At 41.9% G+C, this 26,770-nt stretch overlaps 1 protein-coding gene across 1 annotated transcript in view; it reads right to left on the bottom strand.

Moving 5' to 3' along the window:
- Positions 1 to 23,146, bottom strand: part of GRPR (gastrin releasing peptide receptor) — a 31,900-nt gene extending 8,754 nt beyond the window's left edge. The window contains exon 1 of the mRNA XM_029240988.1: positions 22,329 to 23,146. Coding sequence (XP_029096821.1) covers positions 22,329 to 22,741 — 413 coding nt within the window. The 5' untranslated portion in view covers positions 22,742 to 23,146. The remainder of the gene's footprint in view (positions 1 to 22,328) is intronic.
- Positions 23,147 to 26,770: the final 3,624 nt, after the last annotated feature.

The following is a 26,770-nucleotide window of genomic DNA, read 5'->3' as shown; positions in this document are numbered from 1 at the left end:
ATCTGCGATCCTGTGCCTCCTATGCAATGCAATGGGAAGGACATAACATTGCCTATGCAGTGTTCTTGTCTCCAATTTTTAACCTGAATCTACTTTGAAGAAACAATCAGACAAATCCACTTCTGGCACATTCTACAAGATAACTGGCTTGGATTCATCAAAACAGTCAACATCATTGTTTTAGACGAATGTAGAGGAGCTACTATTCTACCTTAAAGGAGATTAAAGAGATATAACAAGTAATCTTTTTCACAATATGTCCTATGTCAAATTATTACGTTATACACCTTAAACTTATACAATGTTATGTGTCAATTATATCATAATAAAACCAGAAAAAAAGAGATATAATAACCAAATGCAATGCATATGCCTTGATTTGGTCCTGGATTTAGGGGGCAAAAAAAGCTATAAAAGACATTTTGGGGACAATGGAGGAAATTTGATCATGGATTACACATTACTTGGTGTTAAGGAATTATTGTTAATTTCATTGGGTATGATAGCAGCATTGGGGTTATGTAGAAGAGTGTCCTTGTTCTTAGGAAATACACAAACATACTTAGAAGTGAAAGGTCAGGATGTTTGTACCTTACTTTCCAGAGTTCAGCAAAATAAAACAAAACAAACAAACAAATATATATACTAGAGAGACATATAATTATTATATACTTTATATATATATGTGCTACAAAGAGAGTAAGAACAAAATCTAGGAAATGTTCATTGTGGAATGTGGGTGGGTATTAACACAAGAGTTCATAAACAGGTTGGGGAGAAAACTTACTCTAAAATATAGAATTTTTAAAAGACGAGCAAGTAGTAAAATAATAATCTTAAAATAATGTGGTATATATTTTATTAACAGTAAATGCTGTTGTCATGGGAAAAACTTTATTATAATTATAATTTCAATGGGATTGAACGTGTCATATCTGATTAGCGACTCTACCAGGAATGAGGGAAGTGTCTTCTCTGCTATGTTCATATTGTTCTCTTGGAGTTGCAATTTTAGTATCATCTACAATCTGTGGGGTTTTGTTTTGCTCTGTTTTGTTTTGGCAGGAATATTTTTAAGCTAATGTTCATTTAGGGAGGTTAATTAAAACTAGATCATGCACAAGCAGATGTCAGTCTGTAATGCCTCTCCATTAGCTGAAAGTGAAGGGAAGAGTAAGGTCATTGTTGAGACTTGTACATGGTGGGAACCCCACTCCTGCTGCCTGAGCTGCACATGACAAGGGACCCTCTGATGTGGACTCAGTGACAGGTTGAGCCTCAATGTGGATACTACACAGTATTAACTTTTAATTCATCCTTATTTTAAAATAAAAATCAAAATAAGTAGAAGTGAACTCCACTTTGGGGTCCATTGTCCCAGAACACACTTTCCAGAAAATTTAGCTAAGGTTTCAGGGGGCTTTCTAAGGGTCTGCAGTGAAGACCTTCTTGTCGCCGGAAGAGGGGAGCTTAAAACTCAGACCAAGACAGAGGATCAAGATCCACATTACAAAGTGTACTCATATTTTTTCTTATTTTCTTCAGAGAGATCCAGATACAGATCGTGGATCCACGCAGGACCACCTCTGAGTAAAATCCTGAAGTTACACCTTTGTGAATCAAAATTTCCCCTCCATTGTGTTCTCCCCCTGTAGGAGCCCACTGTCTCCCTGCTTTGAGGAAGGGAGTGTGTATCAGTCATTTGCTCTTTAGTATGGATTCAAGTCAATGAGATGACCTTCCTGTATGTAGAGTTCTACCTCTGATTATGTAAGGAAGGCTCTGTTTCCCAATCAAGGTATTTTTGTTTATTCCTCCATCCAGCAGATGGAAGAGACATTTGGGGTACAATGGATGCAGGCAGTTAGACTTCTAAATATTTACTTTCTTCAAAGGCTTACTCTGTAACTATCATGTGGGGATTCTTTCTTGTAACAGATTGCGGAGGAACAAGACCATTTTGTACCTGGGTTTCAATTAGATTGATTCTGTTAAAAACAACAATAATAATAGCTAAAACTTACTGGAGACTTCCTGTGGATCAGGTAACTAAGCTATGAATTTTGTTTAAAATGTTGCCTTTTATCCTCACAACAGTTCTAGTAGTAAAATAATATGTGGCAGGTACTAGTATTATTGCTCTTTTACAGATGAGGGAAATGATGTGAAGTACGCTTTCCACGGCCATCAGTGCTAAGCAGTGGAAACAAGATTTGAGCCCATGCAGGCTCTCCCCTAAGCCTCTACCACCAGGCCCTACTGCTTCCTATAATGATGGTCCTGTGGTTGACCAGGCAACCTGGGCTTTCTAGTGTAGGGGAAGAAAAATCATTTTCCCTCTACCCTTCTAGGTTCTTGACTAAGACCCCATACAATAAAAGGCAGCTTAACAGGAGAAAAACAAACAGAAGTTTAATAACGTGTATACCTCCTTGACAACATGGGAGAGACCCAGGAAAACTGAGTAACTCCCTGAAAAGACCCGAGCCATCACCTTAAATACCATCTTCAGCTAAAGGCCAAAGAAGTGGGTGAGGGCTTCCCTGGTGGCGCAGTGGTTGAGAGTCCGCCTGCCGATGCAGGGGACACGGGTTCACGCCCTGGTCCGGGAAGATCCCACGTGCCGCGGAGCAGCTGGGCCCGTGAGCCATGGCCGCTGAGCCTGTGCGTCCGGAGCCTGTGCTCCGCAACGGGAGAGGCCGCAGCAGTGAGAGGCCCGCGTACCGCAAAAAAAAAAAAAAAAGAAAAAGAAGTGGGTAGGGGAGCCAGTCCTAGGAGGTTACCAGGCAAAGAACAGTAAAGTATAAGCTCATTCTACAGATTTCAGTCCATGCCTTCTACATTGATAAGTTTCTAGAAATTTACAGTCATCCTCTTTTTCCTGGTACCAAAAGGGAGACACCCTTACAAATGGAGATTTCCCTTATAAATGTAAATGTTTCCTATAACAGGGTAACTTCTACTCAGTTTTTAGAGCTTCTCCTATATGTGCTATTTTCTTTTTAAAATTTTATTTATTTATTTATTTTTGGCTGTGTTGGGTCTTCATTGCTGCACGCAGGCTTTCTCTAGTTGAGGCGAGCAGGGGCTACTCTTTGTTGCGGTGCGTGGGCTTCTCATTGCAGTGGCTTCTCTTGTAGCAGAGCATGGGCTCTAGGCGCATGGGCTTCAGTAGCTGTGGCACGTGGGCTCAGTAGTTGTGGCTCGCGGGCTCTAGAGCGCAGGCTCAGTAGTTGTGGCACCCGGGCTTAGTTGCTCCGTGGCATGTGGGATCTTCCCGGACCAGGGCTCGAACCCATGTCCCCTGCATTGGCAGGAGGATTCTCAACCATTGCGCCACCAGGGAAGTTCCTGTGCTATTTTCTTAAAGAATAAAAAAAAAAAGCCGAAAATTATCCTTATGCCAATGAGGCACATTTTGGGGCAAATTCTGCTCCCCTTTACTGGTATTGGAACTAAGGAAGAAAACCAAAGAAAGGATCAGAGTGTCTCTTCCCTGCCTGCTGCAGCCATGGGGAAAGTAGTGTCTTTCTAGACAGACACAAAATTTTTATTCTTCCTCCTTGAGTCTGTTATACCTAATCTCCTGCATTTTCACCCCCATATATACACCCTGAAGTTCTCTGTGGCCTGAGGCCAAGAGTGAGGTCTGGACTCTTTCATATATTCAGAACTCGCAGGGCTTAAAGAGGCCATCTTAGTGAGACACTGGAGCAGAGGTAAAAAGGCATCAGGGAAGGACTAAAAACCAAAGGCTGGAAGGAGGCTAGAGAAAGAGCCAATGACATGGGGAAGGTTTCAGAAGTGTAGGGCTCTGAGGGATGTAGAAGCTGAGGTATAAAATGGGAAGACAAACACAGGCAACTGTTGGACATCTGATGGTGCTTTGGCAGAAAGAGTTGAGCAACTATTGACCCTTGGGCCCAAACTGGGTTTCAGCAGGATGATCTAATTCCAAAGCTCAGTGCTAATCCTGTAAGGAGCCCATCAGAAGGGGTATAAACAGGATGAAATATTACAGTTGCCAGAGGGTATGTTTAAAACGACAAAGGAAAGCAGTAACCCAGTTAAATTTCAGTAGGTGTGCAAACATCCTGGCACAAGTTGTTCGAAGGCCATTCCTCAAAAATGTTACGGAGAGAGGAACATATATTTATAACTTGTTAGAATTTTTCAGCAATTTATTTATTTATTTATTTTTTCTTTTCCTGCGTTACGCGGGCCTCCCACTGCCGCGGCCTCTCCCGTCGCGGAGCACAGGCTCCGGACGCACAGGCTCAGCAGCCATGGCTCACGGGCCCAGCCGCTCCGCGGCATGTGGGATCTTCCCGGACCGGGGCACGAACCCGTGTCCCCTGCACCGGCAGGCGGACTGCCAACCACTGCACCACCGGGGAAGCCCTCAGCAATTTATGAGCCAAGAAATTTGAAGAACGTTTATAAATCCCATCTCAAATTATAGTTACGCGGCCTGCATTTACTCTACTGCGTGGCATAGAAGATACACAGAGAATCGGGAAAAAAATCACAAAGACAGAAAAAAAAATCACCCATGCTCTAGCGTGGAGGGTATAGTAGACTCTGGGTAATTAATTGTCTATATAAATTGTCATTCACCCCCAAACAGACCCTGAGACAAGGATTTAGGTGCATGTAGTTTATTTGGGAGGGGCTCTCCGGAAGCACAGGGAGGGAGTGGGGAAGTGGCACAGGGAGCGGATGAAAGGCAATATAGGGTACCACACGGGGCAACTGGAGCACAGGCCAGTTGGGGACCCCCTGAGAGACTGTGGTGAGCACATTCCAGAACTTGCCACCAATGGCTGAGGAGGCTGGGGTGTCTACCCACCGACTGCCATCCCTCTTTGGTCGAGAATTGTCCTGCAGTATTAATTCAGGGCACTCCGGCCTGCCGCACACCTTCCCTTGGCCAGGATCACCCTCGGTCAGAGAAACACAGGAAGCCCAGGTCTGTAAGTGACCTCTGGGGTCCACCAACCGCATCCAGTATGTCAGTTCTTCCCCTGGTCCAGTTAGGTTATCAAACATATACAGAAAATGAGACAATTTCAGTTTTTAAATATACTTCAAATTATTGGGGATAAAAATAGAATTTCTGGGCTTCCCTGGTGGCGCAGTGGTTGAGAGTCCGCCTGCCGATGCGGGAGACATGGGTTCGTGCCCCAGTCCGGGAAGATCCCACATGCCGTGGAGCAGCTGGGCCCGTGAGCCATGGCCGCTGAGTCTGCGCGTCCGGAGCCTGTGCTCCGCAACGGGAGAGGCCACAACGGTGAGAGGCCCGCGTACGGCAAAAAAAAAAAAAAAGAATTTCTAAGTTTCTAAATTATCTCAGTAAAATACATTATCTTTTTTTTTATTTCAAAATAAGAATCATTAAAGCTCAAAAATACCATCATGGCATATGAGTCATTGTGGCTAATTATAAAAATTTAAAAGCACTATATCTAAATAACCTTTTGTGAGAGGTTTTATACGTGGAGATATGGTGACCCAACTTTGTAGCTTATTAGGTCTCCTGGCCCAGAAGGCTGATCCTGCCAGCATCACGGAGGTAAACGCTAGTGGTGAAGGAGCCCAAGACAGGGAGAGAGAGGGACTGGAGGGAGACTGGGAGCCCCGTGTTCTACTCCCACTTCCATAATTAGCTATTTCTGTATAAGCAGGCTGTCTCAGTTTCGTTTTCTTTTTCAATTTTTATTTAACCAAAACTTATTAGCACTTATTGTGTGCCTGGTACAGCTCCCAACACTTCTCAAGTGACTGTCCACTAGAACATCAATCAGGTGAGATTTCAACCACACTCTCTTAGCTCCCTTATGAACAGAAACAACAATCATGCTAATGGTACACTCACTTTTTTGACTGGGAATTCTAACATTTCATAAAGAAGTCAACACATTATTTCATTTCACCATGACAAAAATTACAACAGTCCTGTGAAATATGAAAAGTAAATACCCTTATCCCTTTTTACAAATCAGAAAACTGAGGCTTATAATTTGCCCAAAGTCACACAGTTGACAATTAGAAGAATCAGAGCTCAAACTCAGACATCTCTTCAACAAAATTCAATGCTTTTGAATTTATCCTTACTATGAATAGTGCTCTATTAAATGTGAACCTCCAAAACATAATAGAAGGAAGGAAGGAAGGAAGGAAGAGGGAAGGAAGAAAGGAAAGAAGGAAGAGGGAGGGAGGGAGGGAAAAAGAGTTTGTAAGTCTGTCACCATGAAATTTTGGGGGTATCTTAAGAACCAATTGGAATAGTTTGCTTTGATTCAGCAAAGACAATGTCAAGGAAGGTGGTCTAGAGGCAGTTAGTTAATTTGAACAACTTTTTTCAGTTAAAAAATTTAATATAGAAGTGTTAACAGTTCATTGTAGAAATTTAGACAGAGAATTCTTAAAAAAAAAAAAAAGAAGAAGAAAATCATCCATAAGTCTTACATGTGATGTTTTGATATATTTCTTTCCAACTTTCCTTTGTCTTTTGGACAGAATCCAGAGCATACAATTTGAGATCTTTTTTAGAGTCTATAGCCTAAGCATTTCTGCCTCAAGATGCCCATGACTCCTCTAGCCAGCAGGCGGCGCTCTGCAGATACCAGCTGGCCTCTCTGGGCACCATGTCCATTTAGCTCTGAGGAGCCCTGGTGATCACTAGAGGACAATGCCCCTGCCTTCACAGATCCCTCCTAGGATTAGCTCCAGCGCAACACGTCCCGTCTAAATGAAGTGAAGCATCCCCACTCCTCAAAAACTAGCACTTTTAATAATCAAAAGCATATCTTCAGCACCTACTTTTGCACGGTCCTGTACTAGGTACAGAAGAGGTCAAGAGAAGCATAAGCCCTGGACACTCAGTGACATTTTCTCTTATTCCATCCTGGAAATTAAAAAGGCTCATGCACCCTGGGTCACAGGACTATGAGTTTCTTAAGTGTTGGGTCTATGTCTTGTTCATTTTATGCCTATTTTGCTTATTGAACAAATATATAATTAAAATTAAAAATCTAGAACTGTGCACCCAATTTGTCTGGCCTGTATTGTCTTACTTGCAGGTAAGGAAATGGGTTCACAATGCTCAAAATAACCCACTCCTCCGCTGCCACGCTCCTAGCCAAATCCTCCTCTCAAGTCCACTTAGCCCAGATCAGTCTGGACACCATTTTATTAGGCTTTTCCCAAGAGATCTCCTGTGACCCAAACACATCCTATTTCTCTAACCATATCAAGCCCAGAAGAATCCCTGGGGGTACTGAAGAAATGATTCTCCCTGAGCACAATTTCCCTTTTTAGCAATTTTAAGCTGACTTGCTTACATGAGCGCATAATGAAAAGATGCTCCCTCCTATGGGAGCTGGAACCCAGCTAAGTCTGGGTTTAAAACTCTCATTTTCTTTATTTAAACAACTGTTAGTGTCACAGAGGACCCAGGCATGCTGGAAAAGACACGTGGCTTAAAAACGTTGGCTTGACTCTCAATTTTTTGATGATCCAAAAGCTAATGTGGCTGATGTGATGGTGCCTCATACCGTAAAGCATCACACAGCTGTATGATCTGTCTTTATGATCTTCCCTAGGAAGTCTGTCCTGGCTAAGTGGACAGGGGTCATGGATCCCCTTAGGTCCCACTCCATCTAAATAGGAAACTCTCTCTGCTAAATGACCACCTCAGCAAGTGTGTACACGCCTGCATATCAGGGACACCAACCTAAGGCCAGCTGGCCAAACCTGGCCTTCTGCCTGTTTTCATATGGCCCACAAGCTGAGTGGTTTTGACATTTTTTATGGTTGGGGGAAAAAAATCAAAAGAAGAAGAATACTTCACAACATGTGAAAATTACACGAAATTCCCATTTCAGTGTCCATAAATAAGGTTTTACTGAAATTCAGCCATGACCGTTTGCTGACATCATGTCTATGGCTGCTTTTGCGCTATAACGGCAGAGTTGAGGGGTTGCAACAGGGACCTCATGGCCCACAAAACCAAAAATATCCACTATACGGCCCTTTACGGAAAAGGTTCCCCGGTCCCTGGCCTATGTGCACTGAATGTGTGACCAGGGCTCACGTTTCTGTTGCTCTCTGCCTGTCCACACTGGAGCTGTTGGTTCCTTCTTTAGACAGAGGAAAGCCCGTCTTGCATTTCACACTGAACCGCCCGTTAGGCTTATTAATTTGTGATAGTGAAGACTACAGGCCACTAACCTCTGGCACTGGTCTTCCAGTGTTAAACACTCATGGCTCAGGATACTTAGTCAATCTGTCAGCACATTTAAATACTAATTTAGTATCTCAGGCTCTCCTTGGCACTATGGATATAAAAGTCCCTGGCCACTAAGGATTTAAAATCTGGTCGAGGGACTGAGATACATCCAGGTAAAGTCCTTAAAGAACAAGAGAATGATACTCACACATGTATATTCTCCTTCGTGGAACACTCAGAACAAATGATGCTAGGTCGGTATATGCCCTGCTGTCATCATGGTACAGACATATGAGAATATGTTTGATTATAAACCTGCTTTATATATAACTATGGAATATAAAACTTAGGCATCCTCAAGTCCCATTTCCTTAACTTAAAGAAGAGGAAACTTGTGCCCACAGAGTTCCCACAGCCGGTTAGCTGAAAACCAAGAGTAGAACCTCCGTCTCTGGATCCCCAAGTCACTTATATTTGTCTACAGCACTTCGGATTTGCAGGCTTTTTAAAGCACAAGTGAAGAATGCTTAAAACTAAATACTGACCACATTTATCTTCATCTTGTAGTATATATATGTATTCCTGAAGCCATCATTTTAACCTTCAATTTCACCTCTGTTGACAATCTAGGAAAGAAAAGATGCCAAATTCTGATTTTTCTGCTCTTCTGTGATGTTTCCAATCATTTAAAGTTGAGAGGGAAAAGATAATAATGAAATTCTTAACAATCTGTTCTGTCCACCATTTATGTTAAAATAAATAAGCATTTCCCATATGTTCTCACGGATAAACTACTGTAATTTTGTTTTTACATAATTTTATACTGTTTTAAAATTATGTTTAAAGTATTTCTCATAACAGAGGCCTGACCCTGGTATTAAATTGCCTGACAATAAAAACAAGCACCACCAAAGAGAATAAAGAAACCCTGAAAAGCTTAAAGTTGACCTGTAGTTATTCTATTTATATGTAGACAGCATAGAAATAAGTGAGTCACATGGACCTATTATCTATTGTCACAGTAAATTCTTCTCACACTGGAAATAAATTTCTTTATGTGCCGCATTTCACATTTTCCCCCTATTTCTTTCCTATGTAACCTTTAGCTATCACCACTGACCAATTAGTCTGGGTACAATACAAAAAAAGAAAAAGTAATAAAGAACTGAAGTTTAAAGAAGTGTATCTTAGCAACATTTTGGCGCTGTCCTTCCCACAAAATTGCAGCTTTTATCAATCACTGCATAACTAAATGTCAGCTCTAGCTCCTGCTTATTGGGGCTAAGAGACCTGGCCTAGTTGAAAGATCCCAGAGGCTTTGATGTACCTATAATACTTGGCAGTGTCCACTGCCGCAGGCCTCAGCTGAGATTCCTGACTTACTCACTTTGAGGTTAGCCAGAGCTCATTTCTCTGCATCTAAATTGCTGATTTAATTTGAGCAATTAAATGCTGATGCTGATCTCTCTGATCTCTCTGAATGCTGATCTCAAAGGTCTGACTAGGTAGTTCTGGACTCCTCTTTAGAGGAACTGGGATGTGGATAGCTTGGTGGGCAGCAGATCAGGTCTTTAAAAGAGGTGGTACAGGATTTTCCACTTCTGATAATGGCAACCTAGCTTGTTGCTGACCAACTCTCCAGAAATGAAAAGCTAGAAAATCCCTTTGAAAACATCAGAGAAATAACAAGGCAGTAAGGATTCGAGGGGCCAAAATCCTGGAGAGAAAGGAAGTGCAAAGAGATGAAGCTATTATTCAGCATCATTTTCCCCTTAAGGCATTTACCAAATTTCAAGCAGCACCAAGAGAAACTGAGAGCTGAGAAGAGCTTCTAGCAGTTTCAGGATGAAGGGGAATAATAAATGGAGTTCAGGGCCCACAAAGGAGAGAAGCCAGGGTAAACACCCCAGGCTTACAGTTGAGATGCCCAAAGAGGTACATCCTAGTAGTAGCACTGAACCAGAAATAGACCAGTTCTCACAAAGACCAAGCCGAGCCTCCAATCTATTCAATCCCTGACAAGGTCAGATACACCGCCACCTCCTACCTGCCCACAAGAAGCAAAAGCTAATCTTTTCTGGAAGATAATACTATCCAGAGCCCCAAATTATCTACACTTCTTCATATACAAAATCAAGTTGTCAAACAAAAATTTCCTCATATACTGGGAGAGAAAACAAAATGGTCGAAAAACAAGAGAAGAAATATATAATAGAAACAGATTTATAGAGGTTCCACAAGTTAGAGTTACCAAAGAGGGATTTTACAATATATTGGGACTAATTCAAGAAATTAGGCGACAAGATGGAATCAAATGGAAATTCTAGAATTGCAATATACAGTAACTGAAATTAAGAATTAAATGGAAGTTTCAGAAGCAGACTAGACACAGCTGGAGAGAATTTTTGAGCTGAAAATGGCCAGAGTGAAGTACAGTGAGACAGAAGGATGGAAACACAGAAAAGGTAATAGAAATGTATGGGCAAAATGGTGAACTGAAATTGTGTTTAAAATAGTTCCCAGTCACAGAGGCCTGACTGAAGTATGAAATCGCCTGCATCAATAAAAGCAAAAACAACCAAAAGGGGAAAAAAATTTGAAAAGCTTTAAGTTAACCTGCAGTTATTCTATTTACATGTAGACAGCATAAAGAAGGAGAGCAAAAAGAGAATGGGGCAGAAACAATCTTTGAAGTTGTTATGGTTGAGAACTTTCCAAATGTGGCTAAAATCATCAAGCCACAGGTTTTAAAAAAGCTATGAATCTCAAGTAGGAAAAATACAAAGAAAACCACACCTAAGTGCAACATAGTAATGCTGTTGAAAACCAAAGATAAAGAGAAACATCTTAAAATGAGTCAAAGAGAAAAAAATCAATAATTTTAAAGGAGCTACAATGAAACTGACATCTGACTTCATAGCAGAAGTCAGAGGACAATGAATAGCAACTTCAAAGTGGGGAAGACAAGAACAGCCAGCCTAGAATTCTATCCTCTCCAAATGACATTAAATAAAGACATTTTCAGACAAATGAAACCATAAAATGTATCCCCATTAGACTTACACTAAGTGAAATACTTAAGGACGTTCTTTGGGCAGAAGTGAAATAATCTCAGATGATGTCACAGAGATGCAGGAAGGAGTGGAGAGCAAGAAAAGGTGAATACAGGAATAAATCTAAAGGTAAATATGTGAGTAAATGTAAGTATGTAAAAGCAATTAACATAATGTCTTGTGGGGTTTAAAATATGGATAGAGTTGAAATATAGAACAACAATAACCAAAAAAAAGGCAGGAGGAAATTAGAATGAAGTTAAAGTGTCCTATTACCCTTGTCTGGGAAGTAGGAAAGTTCTAATTTATAGTAAATTTTAATAAGTCAAGGATACATGTTGTAAACACTAGAGTAGCCCCTAAAAGAATATTGAGTTTGTATAATTAACAAATTCATGCCAGGAGGTGGGGGGAGGATAGAATAATTTAAATGTTTAATTAATTGAAAAGAAAGCAAGATGGGAGGGAAAAAGGATTATGAAACAGGTGAGACCAACAAAAACCAAATAAAATGGTAGATTTAAACCCAAATATAGGGACTTCCCTGGTGGCACAGTGGTTAAGTATCTGCCTGCCAATGCAGGAGACCTGGGTTCCATCCCTGGTCTGAGAAGATCACACTTGCCATGGAGCAACTAAGCCCATGTGCCACAACTACTGAGCCTGCGCTCTAGAGCCTGTGAGCCACAACTACTGAGCCCGTGTGCCACAACTACTGAAGCCCATGCACCTAGAGTCCATGCTCTGCAACAAGAGAAGCCACCACAGTGAGAAGCCGGTGCACCACAATGAAGAGTAGCCCCCGCTCGCCGCAACTGGAGAAAGCCCGCGCGCAGCAATGAAGACCCAATGAAGCAAAAAAAATTAATTAATTAATTTAAAAAAAAACCAAATATATCAGCAAAATTGAGGTTATCAGAGTGTCTGTGTTTATAGGGCAGAAACCTATAGCCAAGTTACAAATAGCAAATACATTTGTGGGAAGTCACTCATGTCATGCATACCCACAAAATACCAACATTGACGAAGGTAACTTAAAATTCATAATGCAAAGACATCCATGGCAAATTGGTTAATGGGCGTCATCAATTAAATGAGTATTTAAGATTACTCAAGGCACAAGAAAACGTGAAATGCTGTGAAATTTTACAGCCCGTATAGGAAAGAAACTTGATAGTGTCTTTCTCAGATGATCTTAAACATTTGATAATAATCTTAAACACTTATATGACATTACCAATAATGAGTTATGAAGCTGAAAGAAACTTTTCTAACCTCTCATTAATAATAAGTCAATTTGAATCAACCATGCGAGAAGACTGAGGTATCTTTCTAATTTCTCTATAGAAAAACATATCACCCAACAGGTACATGAAAAGATGCTCAACATCCTTAAGCATTAGGGAAATGCAAATCAAAACCATAATGAGATATCACCTCACATCTGTCAGAAGGACTGTCATCAAAAAGAACACAAATAACAAATGCTGGCGAGGGTGTGGAGGAAAGGGAACCCTCCTGCACTGTTGGTGGGAATGTAAATTGGTGCACCCACTGTGGAGAACAGTATGGAGGTTTCTCAAAAAACTAAAAATAGAACTACCATATGACCTATTAATTCCACTCCTGAGCATATATCCAAAAAAACCAAAAAACTAATTTGAAAAGAAACATGCACCCCAATTTTCACAGCAGCATTATTTATAATTGCTAAGATATGAAAGCAACCCAAGTGTCCATCAATGGATGGATAAAGAAGATGTGGTATATATATATACACACACACACACACACACACACACACACACACACACACACACGCAATGGAATACTACTCAGCCATTAAAAAGTAAGATTTGCAGCAACACGGATAGTAGAACCTACCAGAATTCATTCATTCTTTTATTCCTTCCTTCATGTATCCATCTATTCATGTGTTCAATACACACTTATCAAGCACCTACTACAGGTTAGGGACTGCCGTAGTGTCAGTGAATATGCTAATGAATGCCATAGCCTCTCTCTTTTTTTTTTTTTGAGCTTATATTCTAGTGGTAGGAGACAGAGAGTAAGCAAGTAAACAAACAAATGAACAAAAAAATTCTCAAAAAGATTATAGCGGATGATATTTATCCAAGAGAAATGGAGACATACATCCATACAAAAACTGTACGCGAATGTCTATGACAGCTTGATTCATCATCATCCAAAGCTGAAAACAACCCCAATACCCGTTAACTGAAGAATGCATAAACGAACTGTGGCCTAGCCATGCAATGGACTCAGCAATAGAAAGGAAGGGACTACTGATACATGCAACAACATGAGTTGAAAGAAGCCAGACTCAAACAACTACACACTGTATGATGTCATTCATATATTTTGGAAAAGATCAGTGGCTGCCAGGAGATTTATTTTCTTTCTTTCTTTCTTTCTTTTCTTTTGCTTTTTCTAGGAGCTTTATTTTCTGTAAGAACAACTTAGTGTGTAATGGAGGTTATAAACTAAAGAAAGTTTGGATGTGGAAAAAAAAATTCCCTCCTGGGTGGACGAAGAGGATAGACTACAGAGGGACATGAGAGAATTCGGGGGGCTGATGGGATGTTCTATATCTTGATTGTGCTGGTGGTGGTTACATGACTGTGGAAGATTGTCAAAATTCATAGAAATGCACGACTAAAAGTTTACTGTGTAAGTTACACCTCAATCAACCTGAAAGAAGAAACTGGATGATAGAATAGCGTTGGTCATTACTTTAGTCTCAGTGGCCAACAAAGACCTCCTACAGAAGGTGACATTTAATGTGTAAAATGAACCTGCAGCCTCTTAGGGGTTCCTAGGGAAATCAAATCATTTCATGTAGCAGCAAATATCAGATACTAATCCAATACTTAATAACCAGAATTTCAAAGATGGCTGTAATAAAAAAGATACCTTGATCTATTACAGGGAAGTAGAAAAAGGAATGAAGAAAAAATTTTTTCTTTTATTCTGCAAAACATGTGTTTTAATTAAGAGAGAATTTATGCAAACCCCACACACTAGGAGGATTTACAAGTGCAAAAATGCAAATTTAGTCTATTTTCAAAGGATGGTATTGAGAAGCACAGTTCAAAAACACCTCACCAGGGAGTCCTTTCAGTCTATGCTCTACGTTTCATGATTAAGCATGTGACCTGTCTCGCCTCCATGCATTTTAAGTCGCCAGAAATGATCATTAATCACATAAAAGTCTACCACTTTAAAAGACAATGTGTGAGAGACAAGGTCAGACTTCTTTGCTGCCCTTGTCTCCATGGCACTCCAACTCAAAGAGTCTTGCTGGGAACCCCCCCTCCCATTGCGCCTGCCCTCTGAGCACTCCCAGAGCCGGCCAGCAGCTGTGACAGATCCCGCCCCACGGGGAGACAGGAGCTGAGTTTCCCTCTGGAGAGGCAGCATATGCTTCACAAAAATCATACCCTAGAGAAGTTATGGACTGGTGATTCATGTAAACTCCTTCAACAGAGAGACTTCCTGGGAAAGTTGCTTTACGAGAGATTAAATTGTCCTCCCTTGTGACAAATGGCCAGTCTCCTTGGGATCAGTGAAGCTGGGCTCTAGAACAGTAGAGGAGCTTTGGAATGACTGGGGTTATCCCCTCAGAAGAGGGCTAACTTGGAATCACTCAGGGTATCTTTCCACAGAACAGTAGAGTTCAGGATCAGTAGCTCCCACTGCCCAGAGAAGGGAAATGGAATCAGACTTTGTTTTGATGGTTTCTGAAGAAAAGTTTTCAGTTTCCCTGAAGGAATTGGGACTTGGAATGAGGAAAGCGGGGTTCTAGTGTGACTCTACTCTGAATTTGTTGTGACGAGGACAAATTCCATCACCTCTTTTGGTCTCTGTGTCAAACAAGGTGAGATATTGTGATTTATAAGAAATATATATTTGGTCATTCAGATGACCAAATACATATTTCTCATATACATTTGGTCTTGTCCAGTCCCTGGCTCACACTCTTAAAACCCTTGGAATTTCCTAAGTGTGTTGAGAGTGATAAAGGTGTCTTTTGTTATGTTAATGACTTCGGGAAAGGAGTTAAGGTTGGGGGCTGGTCACCAAGTGATTAAACTCCTGATTAGAGGGCTGGGACTTTAAGTCCCAGCCCCAGACCTCTGGGGAGGGGGATGTGGCTGGAGGTTGAATCAGTTGTCAGTGGCCAGTGGTTTAATCAATCATGACTTCGTAAGGAAGCCTCCATAAAAACCCAAAAGGACAAGGTTCAGAGAGCTTCTGGGTTGGTGAACACATGGAGATGCAGGGAGAGTGGCACCTGGAGAGGGCCAGGAAGCTCCCTTTCCTTGTATCTTGCCCTATGCATCTCTTCCACCAGGCAGTTCCTGAGGATAAAAGTATTGTACCCTTTTACAATAAACCAGTGATTTAATAAGCAACATGCTTTCCTGAGTTCTGTGAGTCACTCTAGCAAATTAATAGAACCTGAGGACAGGGGGTCATGGGGACCTCTGATTTTTAGCCAGATGGTCAGAAGCACAGGTTTGTGACTGGCATCTGAAGTGGGAGTGGCGGGTGGTGCAAGTCTCGTAGGACTGAGCCCTCAACCTGTGAAATCCGACGCTACCTCTGGGTTAATAGTGTCAGAATTGAGTTGAATTCTCAGACACCTAGCTGGTGTTCTGAGAATTGCTTGTTGGATGTGTGGGGAACTCCTTCCCCCAATGTTGGAAATTGAGTCTCAGAACACCATGTATAAGGGTATGAACTTGAGAATGACTTCTACTTGTAGCTGCTACACTTTATCATCTTGTCGCTGCTTAAACATCAACCACGCTGTAGTTATTGTCCTCTTACTAGATGTAAGGTGGGCCTGGGCGTTGTAGCAGGCACAGACCCCATGGAGCGTCTCATATAATGAAGGAAGTAGAAAACACATCTATAAAAAGGACCTAGTAATACAAGGTAGGATAAATTTGATATTTAAAGAACAGTACAGGCAAAAGCATCTTAGGAAAGGGGAAAATATCAATGAAAGCCAAAGGGTCGGGGAATCTTCATGGAAGAGAAGGGCTTGAACTGTGCCTTGAAAGATTGGTAGCATTTGGATAGATGGAGGGAATAGCTCAGTCATCAGGGAGGGGCAAGTGAAGTAAAAGAGGGGAGAAGTCAGGCAGCATGTATGGGAGGCGATAAGAGTTTACCTAGAGCAGTGTTTGCTCTGGTGAATTTTGAGATAAGAAGGTAAAAAGATAGACTGGCAGATGGAAGAAGGCCTGGCAAAAGAGAATGGAAGGATCAGACAGAAGTTCATAGCGCAGACTGGAAAGTGAACCCCATGGGTATTCTTCAGAAAGTCTCAAAACTTCATCAGTGGGATGCCTAAATTCCCCAAGCCTGTGACTGGTGATTGCATTGGTTGCCTGTATTCTTCTCTCTTCATCTTTGAGCATCTTCCAATAGAAGATATTTTACAGACAGGAAGAGCCCATGCAGCTGGGAGGCATTCGTTATTTGCCTGAGGGATTCCTGATACCCTCAATGAACGAAAGCAGCTAACATGGACCCTGGGAAAGAGATTTGGACGCCAAGGCACAGAACAAACTTTCTTCTGCGTTGTCCAACAGAACTTTCTGCAATTATGGAAATGTTCTGTATCTGTGCTGTCTGTGCTGTCCAGTAGAATCACATGTGGCACTGAGCACTTGACATGTGGCTGGTTTGACTAAGGAACTGAATTTTTAGTTTTATTTAAATTAAATCTTGGGCGTTCCCTGGTGGCCTAGTGGTTAGGATTCCGGGCTTTCACTGCTGTGGCCCAGGTTCAATCCCTGGTCAGGGAACTGAGATCCCACAAGCTGTGTGGCGTAGTCAAAATAATAATAATAATAATAAATTAAATCTAAATTTAAATAACCACATGTAGTTAGTGGCTCCCATGTTGGACCATGCAGCTCTAAATGTCAGGAAAGGCTGAAAGCTACATTATCTCATAAATTCCTTGCAGTGAATTCAAAGAATCTGTACTTCAGGAAGGTTGCATTAATGTAATACTTTCCTGTTTCTTTACACATTCCAAATCACAAGGGAGGGGAAAACTTAGGAAAAGTCTTTTCTATGGAATCCAAGAAGGATCACTTTACAGTGGAGCACATCTGGCCATAGGATTTATTCTGTCAGCCCCATTCTAGCAGAAATAAAACTGAGTAATAATACTGCAGCAGACACAAGATAACTTGGGCATGTAATATAAATGCTATTAACATTAAATCCACCTTTATTCTTTGCTTTTATACTGGAAAAGAAAACGCAAACTCTCCTTACCCTTTTCCTGTTAGGTCTTAAATTCCACTTATATAATACTGAGGCACCTAGCATAGAGATGGGCATCTAGTAGCAAAGACCAGTATGTAAAAAAAATATCCATCCATCCCAAACATTCACTATCTCTCCATCCATCTGCCCATCCGCTCATCCAACCACCCATCCTCCTATCCATCCACCTCTTTCCATCTATCCATCCATCAACCCATCTCATCCCCCAAATCTATTTACTGACTCACAAAGAATAGATTTTCTCTCATTTGCCCAAATAATGAGAGCTTAATAGAGAGGAACAGAGAAGAAGCAGGTGACTGTGTGATATATTTTTTAAGAGTATGCTTTCAGATGATTAACCATACTTTTAATTAGTCAATATTTATTTATTTATTTTTAACTTTATTTAAAAAATTTTTTAAATTTTATTTTTGGCTGCGTTGGGTCTTCATTGCTACGCACAGGCTTTCTCCAGTTGCGGCGAGCGGGGGCTACTCTTCGTTGTGGTGTGTGGGCTTCTCATTGCGGTGGCTTCTCTTGTTGTGGAGCACAGGCTCTACAGCGTGGGCTTCAGTAGTTGCAGCACGCGGGCTCAGTAGTTGTGGCGCATGGGCTTAGTTGCTCCACGGCATGTGGGATCTTCCCAGACCAGGGATCGAACTCGTGTCCCCTGCATCGGCAGGAGGATTCTTAACCACTGCGCCACCAGGGAAGCCCCTAATCAATATATATATATATATATATATATTTTTTTTTTTTTTAATAAATTTATTTATTTAGTTTTGGCTGCTTTGGGTCCTCGTTGCTGCGCGCGGGCTCTCTCTAGTTGTGGCGAGCAGGCTCTAGAGCGCAGGCTCAGTAGTTGTGGTGCACAGTCTTAGTTGCTCCACGGCATGTGGGATCTTCCCGGACCAGGGCTCAAACCCATGTCCCCTGCATTAGCAGGCAGATTCTTAACCACTGCACCCCCACGGAAGCCCTAATCAATATTTTTTGATCACCCATTAGGTACAAGAAACCATCTGAGGCACTGTAAGATATAATATATAAGCAATCTCTGCCTTCTACATTCTTAATAATCTACTTGAAAAGTCAAAGCAATGAATATACGAGAGACTAAAATAAGACAAATGAATGAAATACGTCAAAACAGCAAGATGAAAGATGTCACGAGATAATTCATGTATAAGCCTCATGTTTAGAAGAGGGCCAGAAAATCTGGACTAGAATGGTCCAACTTAAGGCTTTAAGGAGGAGGCTTGAGGCAGAATCTGAGTGATGGGCAAGATGACAGATAAAAATCATGAGTTTAAAAAAATCATGAGTTTAAAATTTGGAAGGACCTTAGAAATAATCTAGCTCAAGTCTATTATTTTACAGATGATTTAACTAAGGTCAGAGAGGTAAGAGACTTGGTCTGACTCCCTTATATGGGTAGTAATGGCAGAATAAAAGAAGCCTAAAATGCAGGGCTGTTGATATCCATTCCACTTCCATACATCACATGGGTTGGGGAGAAGAGTCTTCTATTTAGGAAAGGAGAAAGGATTCTGGAGAGTGGATGTGACTCAGCATAAGCAAGGAAGCAGAGCCAGGAACTTGTTGGTGTAACAACCGTGTATGAGGATCTCAATGTGTGTAAGGAGGGGAAGATAGCATGGGGTGAGGGGGAGGCTGGGACCAATAGTGAAGGGGTTTGAATGCAAATCTGCAATTGGTCAGTTTCGTGAAACACAGAATTCTGGTTTCTGGGACTGCCTTGAAGTCTCCCTTTAGTGCCCCAGTATAAACTTTTCTAGAAAAATGTTATTCTTTTCATATTAACAAAGACTCAAGTTCACCTGGGGGAGAGAAAGCTGCAGAAGGGAGGCTGGGATGAGTACTCGCATTGCTGGTCAATCTATAGGGGTCAGGGATGGATGGGGGCTAAGAATTTGCATACTTTTAAGCTCCCCAATGATTGCGATGATCATCCAGTTTTGAGGGTCTTCTGGTTCACCCTTTGACCAATCCATCAGATAAAGACTACCACTTTGGAAAACTCTTTGACAATATTTACTAAATACCTGCCCCTATGATCCAGCAATTCCTCTCCCAGGCATATACCCAAGAGAAACACTTTTGTTCCCCCAACAGGCATGAATAAGAATACCCAGAGCAGGTTATGATCAACCCCAAACTGGAAAAAATCCAATGTCCGTCAGTATTAAAATGGATAAACTGAGGTATATTCATACAATGGAACACCACACAACAATTAAAAAGAATAAGCCATTGCTATGTGCACCAACGTGGATGACTATCCCAGACATAAGGATAAGCATAAGAAGTATGATTCCATGTATATGAGATTAAAGAGCTGGCAAAAATAATACATGGTAATTGAACTCAGAATAGTGATTGCCTCTCTATGAGGTTGGGTATTAACTGGAAAGGGACATAAAGGAAAATCTTGGAGTGCTGGAACTGTTCTTTATCTCTATCTGGGTGGTGGTTATGTTGTTATACAGAATATGTGAAAATATATTGAGCTGTACACTTGTTCAGTTTACTGTATATAATTATACCTTGTTGAGAAGAAAAAAATACAGATATTGTGTGTGTGTGTGTGTGTGTGTGTGTGCGTGCGCGTGTGTATTTGCCCTGCCAACCTCATGAGGTTGTTATAAAACTCCAATAGCTTTTAAAGATGAGACACATAGATAAGTACAGTCTTATATATTTTAACTAGCTCAATACCTATTCTTGTTGAAATTGGTTAGAGGCACTACTTGTGATTCAGGTAATTGGTCAGCTCTTTTAAGCCTTAGCAAAACACAGAAAGTTAGTTATATGGAAGCTTACAGTAATTTCTGAACTTGGGAAAGATGTGCGGTAACTGTAAACTTACTGAGGACACACCAGAGCTGCCAAACGGTGCAGCCTGGCTTTTGAGAGAGCCTTTCTGCTGATGGGGAATTTGGTCTGCTTTGAAACCCCGGAGAAGAGTTCCCTGCAGCTGTATTTTTCCATTGCACTCCCTCATTTTCCTCTCCCTCACTCCCCCCTCCCCCACTCCCCACCCCATCCCAGGAAGACAGGAAAGGCCATCTGTACCACTGCACTCACCAACCCGGAAACCAAAATCTCATCATCCCATCAAGAAAATGACTGTCATCCTGAGGTGCCCTTGGCCACTGGTAACCAGCCACAAACTTGCTGCCAGCTCCACAGTTTGCCTGCCCTGGCTCAACAGTGAGACTGCCTGTGGTCATCAGGCCTTGGTGGGCATATGTTCAGGGTTAGAGTGAGCTGAGAGTGAGTGGCAGGAACCGAGAAACCCTGCCTAGTGGGCGCCATGTGCAAGCCTCGTTCCTGGGCTATTGTTTTTCAGTCTGAAAAAGTTGTGTGTGCTGAGCAGTGTACTTCAGGCAGCTAAGTATAAACACATGTCTACAAATACTGATAACACTCTCTTTATTTGTCCATTACTCCACAAACCCAGATCACCTGGGGACTGTTTGTTCCTCTACAAAGTGAGAATCCAGCACCTTATGTATTAAAATGTGGGACATTTTCTTCAGAGTATAAATTTTCAAGAGCTGCTTCTATGCCTTCCTCAGTACACTCTCAAATCCCTTTGTATCTTTAACACCATAACATACAGTTGATTTTAAAATAAAAATTGATAGTCTCTGTTTCCTTGCACCAGTTTTTCTTAATTTGACCATATGGTTGACAATGTGTCTGAAGCCTATTCATTACTGTGTCCAGTTCTAGAGCCCAGAAGTACATAAGACATGCTCAGCAATTTATGTGAACAATCTGCAGATATTTCCTGACTGGTTATTTCAAGCAAGTGTTTTTTACGTGATAGACACCTGATAAATGCTCAAAGAATGAATATGAATGTTTAAGAATGAATAAATGTGAATTTTTAAGCAATATGTTCACACAAGAAATGCAGTTCACAAATATGTATATTTCCCAGAATAAAACACTGTACTGGACTCCCTCCCCCCGCCCAAAAAACAAAAACCCTAAAAGTATTGTATATGGAAGTACATCAATAAAGATACTAAAATTTGAAATCAACCTTGAATGGAGCTTTCTCAAGGAAAGAAAAAATCCAAATAATGCTTGGTTTCACCTAAGAGATACTTAGAAAAACCAGCACACAAACTGTTCGGTTCCAGAGAACCAAATACAACATCAGCTGTGAGAAAAGTTAAACTGTCTGAAGAGAATGGGTTTCAAGGAAATGATGCTTATTTTCTCCTCTTGGTTATTTCTGAAAGAACATTTGAAGAAGAAATGCAGTGGGACTTTTCTGTTCTCTGAAGACTTTGAATTGCTTCCAAGAAACATTTATCTGGGGTTTAAACTCTATTAGGTGTGATTTTTTTTTTTTTTTCCTCACCAGTCAATTAATTTTGCAGGGAGTGAGAAGTTAGGAAGAAGCAAGGCTAAATCAGCTGTCTCCAGAAAATGCACCTCAATCTTATACTCAGAGATCTTTTTTCTCATCCCCCCCCCACCCCCCACCCCCCGCTATCCACTGACTTTTCTTTCTGAAACCAATATGTCAAACTCAAGAAGTAGTCCCTAGAACAGAAACATGCCTGGAAGGGAATGGGAGTTTGAGTGAAACTTCCCTGCACACAAACAGCCCTGTTTGTCCCGATGTGGTAGCTCATTTACCGAAGCATCTACCACCCTCAGAGAGAAGGTCACTGTCCTCCAGGACTTACCTGTCTGCTGAGAGAGCTGTGAGTGTGAAGACAGACACCCCTACCGAGGTAAGCTGGATAAAAGGGATCAGTTTGCAGCCAATCCTGCCAAACAGCCACCTGTCGGCCAGGTACCTGCTGGCATCTACAGGCGCACAGGTTACCAGGAGCAGCAGGTCTCCCACAGCCAGGCTGGAGATGAATAGGTTCGGTACATTTCGCATGGACTTCACGGTACAGAAGATCTTGATCAGGGTGATGTTGCCAACGAGGCCTATCAGAATGATGACCCCGTAAATTGCAGGGATGACATACAGGACCCCCGGGTGGAACCAGTCGTCGTTCGTGGGGAGATCCACACTGTGATTAGAGATGTTGCAGTGTACGAAATGGTCCACGTCCAAGTTTAGAAGCCAACAGTCACTCAGAGCCATCCTCTAGGTTCTTTCCCACCTAAAAAGTGCCCTTAGATGCTGTTGCTTAACTTTTGACTTTGCAGTTTGGTGAAGATGATGATAAAATCTATGCTGGGCTCTTTATCTTCTTTAATAAAAATACTCTGAGTACATAGAGACTATGGCATTCAAAACTGTCACTATTCTGACGCTGGCGCTGCTCTGGTCTTTACGTGACCAATGTAATACATCTCTAAATTCAGTAAGTTAACAACAAAACACCCACAAAAACTCAGCTCCCAAAGGGCTTAGACTCAAACCCACTCTGTACCAACTCCTTCTATCTCCATTCTAGTCTGAGTCTCCCTGGCTGCAGTTTACTAAGAACTTTTGGCCTGCTATTTTCACACGGCATTTCCCGTCTTCCCTGATATTTAGAACCTGAAGGTTTAAAGAGGGTAGAAAAACACTGTACCGAGAAAGCCTGAAATGTTATAGGCAGGAACGCTTTGCACGTCACCGGCTTCACCAGCAAACTGCAGCTCTGCTGAGCTGAGGCTCTGAAGAGGAACAGGGCTACTTATAGGCAGAGAGTGCCAGCCCCCTGCTGGACACTTCAGTCACTGCCCGGCCGCCTGCTCTGCCCAGATGAGACTCGCCCAACAATCTGCGGGTCCTAGCAGATAATTTGGGCTTCTCTTTTTCAGATGCAGCACTCTGCAAAGCACTGGAAATCTTTCTGATACTAGGCTCCAAATCCAGACTCACATCCCATTTTTTCGTCTTTTCCAATACATTAGGATGACATGTTAAGGTTGCTATAAAATGAGGTCTGTCCCTGAATTAAACTGCACACAGATGAGCAAGGCGTCCACATGTGAGTGGCCCCACTCGGCCTTCCCACTGCCTATTTGAACAGGGACTGCTACTGAGGGCAAATAGGCACACGACTCCTGCCTTAAACCTTCAGCACCTGACACCTGGGAAGAGCAGAAAGCAGAACGCACACACGCTCTGTCCTGTAGATCTGCCAGGCCATTCTTTTTCCCTTTACCAGAGAGAAATAAAATCAGAAGCCAGCTGTGTTCTAACTCTCACAGATAAGTAGTCTTTTCCAGGAGAATTTTCTCATTGGATCTAAAAGGTACATGAATTGGCATTCTGGTGCAGCTATTTGCAATTTTAAATTAATGTTTGCTGCGTTTTATAGCAAATTTCCTCGTAAGCTCTGAGTGAGAAATGAACCGTAAAGGAGTTACAGACAGAATACTGAGGAATTGGGGAGTGGAAAGAATAACTTAGAGTTGACAGGTGCCAGGAAAGGCTTTACTGAGGAGGTACTATTAGATTTAAGCTTAGACCTTTAGCAAAAATGTATAATTACATTACAAGCGTGAATCTTCAAGACACGTGAAGCTCTTCAAGCTCTTCCAGATACATCACAGGAAGCCAGTTACTAGCAGGCGCTGCCACTGAAAGTTTGGTTTTTCAGGATTCATAAGGAATAAAGAAGCTTGCGCTCATCACCATGCCAGGGCCCACCAAGTGTGTTGTCATGGAAATTTCCAACGGCAGCTTACAGCACTGCGGCGGCTGCCATGCTTCTTCCGTAAACCCAAGGGCTTGTGCTCCTCTCAGCCAGCAGTAGAGTCTAATGTTACATGCCCAGAGGGGGAAGAGCTTCTCAGTGGTGATCAGTAGCACCATTAATGAGTCAGTAACCACAAGCCTAGCGGTGTTGATGAGTTACTGGCAGTAGAGCTTAATAATGCTGTACATGGACTCCCTGCTTAAGTCCCGGCTCCCTCATTCATTACCTTGGCAAGTTACTTGGTGTCTTAAGCCTCAAGCTCCTCATCTGTAAAGCGGGGATAATTCGTGAAGTTAAATGAAATTACCCGTGTTAAGACTTCATAGTATTCGGCACATAGTAAGTGCTCAAATAATAATCAGCTGCTGCTACTAAACCTATTATTGTTGTTGTGATTGAAAGAGACCATTCTTGTGATTTGATTTTGGAAAAGCCCAGTAAAGTCAGAAGAGAGACTGACCTCAGATCAATAGGCTAAAAGTTCTATCATAGCAGCCAGTCCTCCATTTACTTGAAAGTCATTTATCAAATACCTGCCAGTTTCCAGGCACTGTGTAAGAGGCTGAGAAAAATAACATGAAGATACATGTTATGATAAGACCCGTCATGATCCCAACTACTCAAGCGTAGAGTCAGAGGACCTGGTTTCAAAGAATAATGCCAAGAAGGGTTTTCAAGAAGATTCTGCAAATGCTTCTGTTCGTTCTATACCGTATTCAAAATTCTGCTTCTTGAAACTGCTGTGGTGGCTTTCTTCTCTGATCATTTACCTTTCTTCCTCTCAATGACAATCATTGCTTCTGGCGTTGTTTTTGTTGTCATTACCAGAGGGACAGCCTTGTAGGAATTATGCCAAAACTCAGAGAAATTCACCACTCTTGGACTAGAATAATTAGTGAGGCATTGAACTGCCCGGGGTAGTCCTGAGCATTTCGAAACAGAGGTAGCAAAAGCCAGAACCTGGCTATATTATTATATGAAACCCGGGCATCTTTGGGCCTTTTAACCTTCTGAAAGTTCCTTGAGTATTGTTTAAATAGAAATAAACTCTGGCTTCTTTAAAAAAAAAAAAAAAAGTCGCAGCATTTACACCCCATCCCCTCCCTTTTCTCCAGAGAAGGTGACATTTGATCTTTTTTTTTCAAGATTTATTTATTTATTTAATTTATTTTTGGCTGCATCAGGTCTTAGTTGCTGCATGCGGGATCTTCGTTGAGGCGCGCGAGCTTCTCTCTAGTTGTGGTGAGTGGGTTTTCTCTTCTCTAGTTGTGGCGTGCAGGCTCCAGAGCACGTGGGCTCTGTAGTCTGTGGCACACGGGCTCTAGTTGAGGCGTGCGAACTCAGCAGCCGCAGCACACGGGCCCAGTTGCCCCGCGGCATGTGGGATCCCAGTTCCCTGACCAGGGACCGAACTCGCATTCCCTGAATTGCAAGGTGGACTCTTCACCACTGGACCACCAGGGAAGTCCCGACATTTGACCTTAAAGGCTATTTGGCAGAACCCTTTGAACAGAGAAAATAGTATGCACCTAGGATGGAGGCTTAAAGGAAAGAGCATGGCATTGAGCAGGGGACAGCTTCAAGCCCGGAAAGGGCATCCAGATTGGAAGAGAGGGGGCAGGGAAAGAGCAGTGTGAAATGAAGCCTGAGGCAGGTTTGGGTGAAATTGTGATGGATCTTGTATTCTTGTTAAGAAGTTTGGTCTGAAGGGCATGTTTTTGGTTCACAAAAAGGACTCCCAGATGTTGTTTCCCTTTATTTCTTTAGACACACCCGTGTGCTGAGTCAACCACACCTCTTAAATCCAACTGGGCTGTTAGTGTTTCTTCCCGTGTAAGTTACACTGATGCGGAGAGTTAGCAGTGGTTCCTCATGGCTGTTGTTGGTGTTAGGTGTCCCACAACACTATAGGCTGTTCTGATGGTATTTTAGGAGTGAGGATATATTGAGGTTCAACACCTAATATTTTCTGGGAGCAAGGATGTTTTAGAAAGCTAATTAGAGAATTTTGATGTCATTTCAACTAATTAGCTATAATGACTCTTTCTATCCCTACCACTATGTGTCGCCTTCCAGCAGATCACCAAACATACTTAGACATTTGCTTAGCTTTTTATTTAATGGTGAGCATGAGATGCCTTTGACTTATGAAAATGACATAGAACAAACATAATACAAAGTCCCCGTCCTCAGGGACTCCAGTTTCTGAATAGAATTGGAGTGTGACTCAGCATCCTTTCTTACGTGTTGGGGCAGGAGCGTCACTTCTATTTCAGTCAAGAGAGTCACATTTTCCACTCTTCCAGACAATTGGATTTTTTTTTAAATATGGGGGTGGGACACAGTCATTTGGTAGAATTTGGGAGGATGGGTGGACTCAACAGGACCAAAGAGAGTAAAGACAAAGTCTCTGCCCACCAGCTATGTGCATGGCACTGTGTCTTCCAGCAGCTGGCATTCTTGGTAGACTGACAATG

The sequence above is a fragment of the Monodon monoceros genome, unplaced genomic scaffold (genome assembly GCF_005190385.1).
Source record: "Monodon monoceros isolate NGI ecotype Baffin Bay Population unplaced genomic scaffold, NGI_Narwhal_1 Super_Scaffold_22, whole genome shotgun sequence".
NCBI lineage: Eukaryota > Metazoa > Chordata > Mammalia > Artiodactyla > Monodontidae > Monodon > Monodon monoceros.
The sequence above is the reverse complement of the archived record's forward strand: the minus strand, read 5'-3'. Positions and strand labels throughout refer to the sequence as shown.